The 11,116-nt window shown below is 39.8% G+C and overlaps 2 protein-coding genes across 2 annotated transcripts; both read right to left on the bottom strand.

Moving 5' to 3' along the window:
* Positions 1-90: 90 nt before the first annotated feature.
* Positions 91-1,826, bottom strand: LOC136068084 (uncharacterized). Its single transcript, XM_065774748.1, has 2 exons — positions 228-1,826; positions 91-186 (listed from the first exon to the last, which is right to left on the bottom strand). The coding sequence occupies exons 1-2, from the start codon at positions 1,824-1,826 to the stop codon at positions 91-93; spliced, it is 1,695 nt and encodes a 564-aa protein (XP_065630820.1).
* A 1,695-nt stretch (positions 1,827-3,521) lies between these two features.
* Positions 3,522-4,646, bottom strand: LOC136068083 (uncharacterized). Its single transcript, XM_065774747.1, has one exon. The coding sequence runs from the start codon at positions 4,644-4,646 to the stop codon at positions 3,522-3,524; it is 1,125 nt and encodes a 374-aa protein (XP_065630819.1).
* Between the last annotated feature and the right edge of the window lie 6,470 nt (positions 4,647-11,116).

The raw sequence follows: 11,116 nt of genomic DNA, 5'->3' as shown, positions 1-11,116 counted from the left end.
CTCTGCTCCGCGTCCATCCTTACCTCATCTATGAGGTCGAGATTAAGACGAATCTGTTCATTATTCTCTTCATCTTGATACTTCATCACCCTATGGCTGGCCATATGCACTTCTGCGGGCATGACTGCTTCGCTCCCATACGCTAACTTGAAAGGAGTCTCTCCTGTGGGAGTCCTCACCGTTGTTCTATAAGCCCACAAAACACCTGGTAATTCGTCCGGCCATACTCCCTTTGCCCCTTCAAGCCGAGTCTTGATAATCTTTAACAAGGATCGGTTTGCTACTTCTGCTTGTCCGTTGGCCTGTGGGTGGGAGGGTGAGAAATAGTGATTTTTGATCCCGAGTTGTTCACAAAATTCTCTGAAGGGTGTATTATCAAACTGTCGTCCGTTGTCAGACACTAACACCCTTGGTACTCCAAATCTGCATACAATGCTCTTCCAAACAAAATTTTTGACATTTTGCTGCGTGATTTTCACTAAGGGTTCAGCTTCCACCCATTTAGTGAAATAATCTATCCCCACCACCAAAAACTTCATCTGTCTGGTTCCAATTGGGAAGGGACCCAAAATATCCAAACCCCATTGTGCAAAAGGCCAAGGGGCCATCATTGGGGTAACGTATTCAGATGGTTGCCTAGGAATATTGCTGAATCGTTGGCATTGATCACATACCTTAACATATGTCTTAGCGTCAGCTTGGATGGTTGGCCAATAATACCCTGCACGGATGACCTTGTGGACGAGTGATCTGGCCCCCGAGTGGTTACCACATGCTCCTTCATGAACTTCTCTTAGTAGATAATTAGTCTCGTCTGGGGCCAAACACCTTAGGTATGGTTGTGAAAAACCTCTTTTGTAGAGAACCTCGTCCATGAGGATGTACCTGGCCGATCTAACTCTGAGCTTCCGAGCCTCGTCCTTCCCTTCTGGAAGCCTTCCGTCCCTCAGGTATGATACTATTAGGGTCATCCAATTCTCCTCACCTTCTATTTGTAGCATTTCTGGGAGATCTATGCTGGGCATGTATCGTACTTCATCAAATTTGTCCATCGCTTCATTGGCAGAGGCTTCCTTCGCTAGAGTGTCTGCTTCCATGTTCTCTTCCCTTGGGATTTGTACAAAGTTAGCTTCCCTGAATTTCCTTGCAAGGCGTAATACTTTCTTCAAATATTTTTTCATTCTATTTTCCTTGGCTTCACACGTCCCATTCACTTGGCCTATGACCAGCTGTGAGTCTCCCATGATGAGTATTGAGTCCGCTTCTACAAATTTGGCTAACTCTAACCCTTTAAGAAGGGCTTCATATTCTACTTCATTGTTAGTAGTTTGGTATTGCAAGCGAACTTTGCACTTCAGCTTGTCTCCTTCTGGCGACTGCAGAACCACTCCTATGCCTCCTGTATGCTGTGTAGATGACCCATCTACGTGGACGACCCATCTTCCACTATCTTCTTTCCCATCCAAGTCCTCATAACTTGGAGTGAATTCTGCAATGAAATCTGCCAGGGCTTGAGCTTTTATTGCATTCCTCGGTCGGTACCGAACATCAAACTCATTGAGCTCAACTGCCCACTGGATTAACCGTCCTGCAGCTTCAAGCTTGTTCATTGCCTTCTTGAGTGGATGATCAGTCATGACATTGATGACATGACCTTGGAAGTAGTGCCTCAACTTCCTTGAGGCTGTTATTAGCGCGAAGGCTAATTTTTCTATCAAGGGGTACCTTCCTTCTGCTCCTCTCAGTGCCCGACTAGTATAATACACAGGCTTCTGTACCTTCCCTTCCTCTCTGATCAACGCTAAACTTACAGCATGTGGGGACATTGCTAAATACAAATACAGTTCTTCTCCTAGCATAGATGGGCTTAGCAATGGGGCTGTGGTTAGATATTGCTTTAGGTCCTGGAAGGCCCTTTGGCAATCGTCCGTCCATTCAAACGTCTTCCTAAGGATTCTGAAAAAGGGTAAACACTTGTCGGTGGCTTTTGAGACAAACCTGTTCAGAGCTGCAACTCATCCAGTTAAGGATTGGACTTCCTTGATGTTCTTCGGTGGCTCCATATCCAATATGGCCTGGATCTTGTCTGGATTTGCCTCAATTCCTCTCTCTGAAACCATAAATCCTAGAAACTTTCCCGACGATACTCCGAATGCACACTTACTTGGGTTCAACTTCATCTTGTATCGCCTGAGTGTTTCAAAGGTTTCTTATAGGTCGTCCAAGTGGCTACCTTCGTCCAAACTCTTCACAAGCATATCATCCACGTACACTTCCACATTCCGTCCTATTTGTGGACGAAACATGTGATTCACCAACCTTTGATAAGTTGCCCCTGCGTTCTTCAGACCGAAGGGCATCACCTTGTAACAAAACAAACCCTGACTGGTAATGAAAGATGTTTTTTCCTAATCTGCCTCGTCCATCTTTATCTGATTATATCCTGAGAAGGCGTCCATGAAGCTCAACAGTTGATGGCCAGCTGTAGAATCAACTAATTGATCGATACGGGGTAAAGGATAACTATCCTTAGGGCAAGCCTTGTTTAAGTCAGTAAAGTCAACGCACATCCTCCACTTGCCATTTGCCTTCTTTACCATTACTACATTTGCCAACCAATCTGGGTAGTAAACTTCCCGGATAAACTGTGCTGCATTTAGCTTCTGAACCTCTTCCTTGATAGCCTTCTCTCATTCAGGGGCAAACACCCTCTTCTTTTGACGAATAGGCTTCGATGAGGGGGATACGTTCAGCCGATGAGTGATTACACTAGGATCAATACCAGGCATATCGTCATGACTCCATGCAAAAACATCAGCATTCTTCTTTAGGAACTGGGAGAGGTCTTCTTTCGCCCTCTTCTTCATACTTGTCCCAATTCTAGTAAACTTCTCACTGTCATTTTCTTGCAATAAAACATCTTCCAGTACCTCAGTCGGTTCTGCAACAATTTTTTTACCTTCTATAATCATAGCTTGCATTTTCTCGTCCACAGCCAATATGGCTATGTAACATTCTCTAGCTGCCAACTGATCTCCTTGTGCTTGCCCCACTCCGCACTCCATAGGGAATTTAACTGACAGATGATAGGTAGACGTTACTGCCTTCCAGCTATTCAAAGTTGGTCTTCCAATGATGGCATTATAAGAGGAGGAACAATCCACCACAAGGAAATTTACTTCTTTGGTTATTTGCTGTGGGTATGATCCGACTACTACAGGTAAGGTAATGGTGCCTACGGGCTGCACTTTCATTCCTCCAAACCCTATCAGCGGCGAGCATGCAGGACGAAGCTGATCTCGTCCAATCCTCATTTGCTGGAAGGCGGGATAGTACAATATATCTGCGGAGCTCCCATTATCCACCAACACCCTCTTGGTTTTATAATCTGCTATAAGCAGGGTAATGACGATTGCATCGTCGTGCGGATGATGGATCCTCTCAGCTTCTTCGTCCGTAAAAGTGATGGTTGGTTCGTCTGCTTCCTTCGTCCTTGGGGGTCGTCCAGATAGTTGGACGTTCTACACCGCTTTGAGGTACGTCTTCTTTGCCTTGGAGGATTGCCCCGTCAACGTCCCACCAATGATCTCTCTTATTTCTCCGAGTGGGGGCCGTGATGGTTCTTCCATCTTCGCTTTCAATTTTTCATCTTTATGATCTCTTCCAACGAAATGCCTCAATTTTCCTTGTCTGATGAGATTCTCAATCTGCTGTTTCAAGTCATAACACTTATCCGTGTCATGACCATGGTCCTTATGGAAGCGACAATATTTATTCTTATTGCGCTTGTTAGGATCTCCCTTCATCTTTTCTGGCCACTTCAAGGAAGGGTCATCTTTAATCTGCATGAGCACTTGATCGAGTGGGGCATTCAAGGGGGTGTAATTCTGATTCCGTGCTGATGGGTCTGCCTTTCTATTATCCCTGTCTCGGTCCTTCTTGTCTTCCGTTCGTCCCTTCTTTGGACGAGGCCCTTGGTCAGGATGACGCGGGGGGTTGGCTTCCGTTCTCTCAAATCTCTTCCTCTTCTTAGCTATGATAGCTTCTTCTGCATTCATAAAGTTTTGGGCTGAATGGACGAGCTCAGCCATGGATTGGGGCTCTTTTTCATACAACTTGTGAATAAATAAATCAGAGTTAACCCCGTTATGGAAGGCTGCCAATAGGAGCTTATCGTCCACCTCGTCTACTGTCAAGGCTTCCCTATTGAAGCGCGTGATGAAGGAACGCAGGCTCTCATTTTCTCCTTGCTCTATGGTCAACAAATTGGACGAGGAACATTTGTGTCTCTGTCCCCCTATGAAATTATTGACGAATAACTTGCTCAACTCCTCAAAAGAACTTACAGAATTTGGGGGTATTTTGCTGAACCATACACGTGCTGGTCCCTTAAGGGTGGTAGGGAAGGCTCTGCACATGATCTCGTCCGGAACTCCTTGGAGATGCATTGTTGTCTTGAAGGTAGCGATATGATCGAAGGGATCACGCGCTCCATCGTATGAGTCCAGGGAAGGCATTTTAAACTTAGGCGGCAAGGGATGCCCATTGATGGAAGCAAAAAAAGGGGAATCTGTTCGGTGGACCAAATCCTCCACGAGATTTGCCCTTCTCATGTTCTCCTTCATCTCATCCATAACCTTCCTCATCTAATCCATTTCCTTCCCCAAATGTGGCACCCTTCGCGAAGTGGTGCCTCTTGATTGGATCTCGGTCTCAGCATTTCCTCCATCTCCTCGACTCTGGGATTGTCTCTCAGCTTGCCCTTCTCGTCGCTGCCTTTCTATCTCCTTAGTTAACTCTTGGTTTTGGCGAGTTAATTCCGCCATCGCGACCGCCATGGACTGTATGTGTTGGATGGAAGGCGACTGCGTGGCAGGCGCTGATTGGTGATTTCGATGGGGATGGCTAGAAGCATCCCTACTCCCTTGATGGCCTGGGCTAGTGGCCCTCAACCTAGTCCGAACCATTCGACCTTTGTCCCAGAAAAAACGAAACACAAATCGTTTCACAAAAGTTAAGATTCCCCACAGACGGCGCCAACTGATGATGTATGGGATCAGTTAGTTGAACACTTCGGCTTCGGTGGACCACAGCACTAACGGAGGCCTACAAAGAGAGAGAGCAGTCAAAAGGGTGACCGGTGTGAGCCGGCCAAACACCCTCCGATGATGAAGTTAGTTTTTCTTTTAATGGAGTTCTAACTTTTCTCAACGTAAAATCCCAGGAAATTTTTCATACCTTTGCGTGGTGAAGACCAGGCCTTATATAGGGTACCCTAGGGCGGTTATTAGTTTAATAACTTCCCCCAGAATCTCGGAATTCGGACATAACCTCCTCAACAGCTGCAAAAAGCCATAACCGTCATTGGAAGTTACATGTAGTAGAGGGATTCGTGGCGATGAACGCGGGTTGATGAACCGCTACGAAGTTCGCCGAATATTCATGTAGTCGTCCATGCGCTCTGCGCATGGACGACTCTTTGTCGTGTCGTGTGGTCGTCCATGTACCTTGTGCATGGACGACTCTCTCGACTTGATTCCCTGGATTTGATCAATTGTCCAACATTCCAAGGACGTGGTACCTGGACGAATTGAAGATGGCCTAATGGCCTGATGTTTGGCTAACCGCAACTCTCTGGACGACCCCTCTGGACGAACCACAGATGTGATTTTTGGTTATACCACCTTATTTTGCTGGACATATATTATTTGAACAAAAACTACTATTTGAACATGAATTATACCATAGCTAGACATTAACCATTTTGAAATGTCTCATTGCTGGACACATAATAATTTATTAATTATTTTCTAATATTATCAATCAGTATACATTTTTAATATCTTTAACTCAAAACTTAATCAGTGATGTTATGTTAAACATATATTTATTTTTATCGTTATTTTGATTCTTAAACTTTGGGTTTTATTTATTTTGTAAGTTTTAGGGAGTACTAATAGTCAATAGTTTCTTTGACTCAATACCGAGTTCCAGACTCACTTCCTAAAACAGATCCGGGTCTAATAAAGTAATCCTACTATCGATAACTCGTGGTTGTACACAAAAAATGTCCTAAACAATCCCCAACCTGAATTGCGTGGTTTTGAAATTATGTCGAATCAAAGAGAGATGGAATCGATGTGAAATTTGGAACTGATGAAAGAGACAACTTTTGAAGAGCAGACTACCAAGAGGTGGCCTTATTTATGAGAAATTCAGTGTTTAAGCGGTGATGTAGGAAATTTACAAAGAAACTTCATTCGCAAGATTCAAAGAGTGAGTTAAGTGGTCGACCCCATGTGAGAGTCATCGTATGAGTCAACTCTACTGTACACCATAGCAAACACATCCCGCGTGTTCAAAATGAGGACAGAGCGTAAATTCATGGTGACTAGCAAAAGATGTTGACAACTCGATTGTTACAAAAATGGTGGGGGCATTGATTACGTGCGTGTCATAATGGTAAATGGTGTGGGGAAAATTTGTCAACTTTATTTCTGGAAAAGTTGTTTATTTCTGGCAAGTTTAGGCCCATCTTTTTGTCGTTAGTTACAGATAGGGGTGGCAAATGGGCGGGTTGGGTCATAAATGGGTTGGGTCATAAATGGGATGGGTGTGTAATTACCCATTTATCCATTTATGACCCGTTTATATATAAATTAATTATCCATTACCAACCCAACCCATTTAATTAGTAATCCACCCATTTAACCCAATATGACTCAAATATCTCTAAAACTACTTGAATACCCTCTTGACCTCCAAAATTACCAAAATACCCTTAAGTACCCCAAAAACTTAAAAAATGACCAAAATACCTCAAAAACCTAAAAATTACAAAAATACCCCTGAAACCCAAAGAAAATGACCAAAATACCCCCGGAACCTAAAAATTACCAAAATACTCCAAAAACCTAAAAAATGACCAAAATACCTCCAAAACCTACAAATGACCAAAATACCCCTAAAACCCAAAAAAATGACCAAAATACTCCTGAAACCTAAAATGACCAAAATACTTCCAAAACCCAAAAAATGACCAAAATATTTCTAAAACCCAAAAATGACCAAAGTACCCCTAAAACCCTAAAAATGACCAAAATACTCCTGAACCCCAAAAAATGACCAAAATACCCCCGAAACCTAAAAATAACCAAAATACTTCCAAAACCCAAAAAAATGTCCAAAATAACCCTGGAACCCAAAAAAATGACCAAAATACTTCCGAAACCTAAAAAATGACTAAAATACCCCAAAAACCTAAAAATGACCAAAATACTTCAAAAACCCAAAAAATGACCAAAATACCCCCCGAAACCCAAAAAATGACCAAAATACTCCCGAAACCCAAGAATGACCAAAATACCCCCGAAACTCAAAAAATGACCAAAATACCTCTAAAACCCAAAAATGACCAAAATACTCTCGAAACCCAAAAAATGACCAAAATAATCGCGAAATCCAAGAATGAACAAAATACCTCCGAAACTCAAAAAATGACCAAAATACTCCCGAAACCAAAAAAATTGACCAAAATACCCCTGAAACCTAAAACTGACCAAAATACTTCCAAAACCCAAAAAATGACCAAAATACTTCCAAAACCCAAAAATGACCAAAGTACCTCCAAAACCTTAAAAATGACCAAAATACTCCCGAACCTCAAAAAATGACCAAAATACCCCCGAAACCTAAAAATAACCAAAATACTTTCAAAACCCAAAATATGACCAAAATAACTCCGGAACCCAAAAAATGACCAAAATACTTCCGAAACCTAAAAAATGATCAAAATACCCCCGAAACCTAAAAATGACCAAAATACTTCCAAAACCCAAAAAATGACCAAAATACCCTCGAAACCCAAGAATGACTAAAATACCCCCGAAACTCAAAAAATGACTAAAATACCTCCGAAACCCAAAGATGACGAAAATACCCCCGAAACTCAAAAAATGACCAAAATACCCCCGAAACCTAAAAATGACCAAAATACCCCCCCCCCCAAAACCCAAAAAATGACCAAAATACCCCCGAAACTCAAAAAATACCAAAATACCCCCGAAACCCAAGAAATGACCAAAATACCCTCAAAACCTAAAAATAACCAAAATACCCCCGAAACCTAAAAAATTACCAAAATACCCTAAAACCTAAAAATTACCAAAATACTTCTGAACCCTAGGAATTTACCGAAATAACCAAAAAATCTAAAAATTATTGAAATAACCCTAAAACTAAAAGATGACATAAATGTCCTCGTAACCTAAAAAATGACTAAAATACCCTTAGAATCTAAAAGATGATCAAAATAACCCCGAAACCTAAAAAGTTACTGAAATTCCCTTGAAACCTATAAAATGACTGAAAGACTCTTAGAACCTTTAATTTGTCAAAAATATCCTCAAAACATCCAAAATACCCTAAACCTCTATTTCGGCAATTTTAGATGTTTCTGGTGTATTTTGGTCATCTTACATGTTTAGCGGTATTTTGGTCATAATTTGGGTTTCAGGGGTTGTATCGATCATTTTTTTTTTTTAGGTTTTGGGGTTATTTTGGTCATTTTTTAGGTTTTGAGGGTATTTCGATAATTTTTTAGGTTTCAAGGTATTTTGGTAATTTTTTTAGGTTTCTGGGGTATTTCAGTTATTTTTTTAGGTTTTGGAGGTATTTCGGTCATTTTTTAGGTTTAGGGAGTATTTTGGTAATTTTTTAGGTTTATGGTGTATTTTCGTAATTGTTAGGTTTTTGGGGTATTTCGATCATTTTTTAAAGGTTTTTGGGGCATTTTGCTCATTGTTTTAGGTTTTGGGGTTATTTTAGTCATTTTTTAGGTCTTGGGGTATTTCGATCATTTTTTAGGTTTCAGGGTATTTTGGTAATTTTTTAGGTTTCAGGAGTATTTTAGTCATTTTTTAGGTTTAGGGGGTATTTTGGTAATTTTTTAAGTTTAGGGTGTATTTTGGTAATTCTTACGTTTCGAGTGTATTTTAGTCATTTTTTTAGGTTTTGGGGGTATTTTAGTCATTTTTTAGGTTCCAGGGGGTATTTTAGTCATTTTTTTAGGTTTTAGGGTATTTCAGTCATTTTTTAAGTTTAGGGGGTATTTTGGTAATTTTATGGGTTTCGGAGGTATTTTAGTCATTTTTTAGGTTAGAGGGTAATTTGGTAATTTTTTTTTCAGGTTTCGGGGGTATTTTAGTCGTTTTATAAGTTTCAAAGGTATTTTGGTCATTTTTAGGTTTCAGGGGTATTTTAGTCATTTTATAGATTTTAGAGGTATTTTGGTCATTTTTTGGGTTTCAGGGGTATTTTGGTCATTTCCTGGGTTTTGAGGGTATTGTGGTCATTTTTAGGTTTCGAGGGTATTTTGGTCATTTTTTTGGTAATGTTTAGGTTTTGGATTTTGGTCATTTTTTGGGTTTTGGGGGTATTTTGGTAATTATTAGGTTTTGGGGATATTTTGTTCATTTTTTAGGTTTTGGGGTTATTTTGTTCATTTTTTGGGTTTCGGGGGTATTTTGGTTATTTTTTGGTAATTTTTAGGTTTTTGGGGTATTTTGTTCATTTTTTAGGTTTTGGGGGTATTTTAGTCATTTTCTGGGTTTCAGGGGTATTTTGGTTATTTTTTGGGTTTTGATGGTATTTTGGTCATTTTTAGGTTTCAAGGGTATTTTGGTTATTTTTTGTTAATTTTTAGATTTTGGGAGTATTTTGGTCATTTTTTAGGTTTTGGGGGTATTTTAGTCATTTTTTTGGGTTTTAGGGGTATTTTGGTTATTTTCTGGGTTTTTAGGGTATTTTGGTCATCTTTAGGTTTCGGGGGTATGTTGGTCATTTTTTGGTAATTTTTAGGTTTTGGGGGTATTTTGGTAATTTTTTAGTTTTTGGGGTATTTTGGTCATTTTTAGGTTTCGAGGGTATTTTGGTCATTTTTTGTTAATTTTTAGGTTTTGGGAGTATTTTGGTCATTTTTTGGGTTTTGGGGGTATGTTGGTAATTTTCAGATTTTGGGAGTATTTTGTTCATTTTTTAGGTTTTGGGGGTATTTTGGTCATTTGCTGGGTTTTCGGGGCATTTTGGTTTTTTCTTTTTGGATTTCGGGGGTATTTTGGTCATTTTTTGTTTTGTTTTGGGGGTATTTTGGTCATTTTTTGGATTTTTGGAGTATTTTGGTCATTTATTAGGTTTCAAGAGTATTTTTGTCATTTATTAGGTTTCGAGAGTATTTTAGTCATTTTCTAGAAATTTAGATTTTGGTTATTTTTTTTGGATTTCGGGAGTATTTTGGTCATTTTTTTTTTTTGGTTTTGGGGGTATTTTGGTCATTTTTTAGATTTTGGGAGTATTTTGGTCATTTATTAGGTTTCAAGAGTATTTTTGTCATTTATTAGGTTTCGAGAGTATTTTAGTCATTTTCTAGAAATTTAGATTTTATGTTGTTAATTTAAATTTTAGATGGGTTTAGTGGGTATTAGTGGATTTATCCATTTAGACCCATCTAATTAAATAACCAAATGGGTCTTTACCCATTTAACCCAAATATTCAAATGGGTTGAGTTAAGACTTATCCAAATAAGGTGGGTAATGGGTGGGTTCATGGATATGGGTAAAAATTGCCACCCCTAGTTAGAGAGAAAGAGAGTGAACGACAGGGACAGATTTTCAGAAGAAGACAGCAGAGATCGGTCTAGGTTCCCCACAGTTTGTGATTGATTGATTTCTGGAGCTATACTATTTGATATCTGCTCCTTTGCTACTATGATTGATTCCACTGGTGCTTTCAGTTGTATAGACAATTAAATCTCATTCATCCAAAATAAAAAATAAAAAACTACTCCGGTGAGTTGTGTGAACGTAAAGTAAAACGGCTTGAATATTTTTCTTCCAAAGTGTGTAGCCTTGGTGGTGCATCATGGTCCTAAAAAAATTCCAAAGTTAATTGCATCCTTGAGGTTAGATAAGGCAAATGGGTTTTCGATCAGATAATGCTCTTATCAAATAGTTGTGTAGCCCGTTTTTCGATTTGGTCTCTAAATTAATTTCACTCTCAAGTCAATCCATAATTTCAGAAAATCGTTTTTATTTTGGTCCCTGTCGTCATCCTAGTAAC

This window comes from Quercus suber, unplaced genomic scaffold, assembly GCF_002906115.3.
Source record: "Quercus suber isolate HL8 unplaced genomic scaffold, Cork oak 2.0 scaffold_98, whole genome shotgun sequence".
Taxonomy (NCBI): Eukaryota; Viridiplantae; Streptophyta; class Magnoliopsida; order Fagales; family Fagaceae; genus Quercus; species Quercus suber.
The sequence above is the reverse complement of the archived record's forward strand: the minus strand, read 5'-3'. Positions and strand labels throughout refer to the sequence as shown.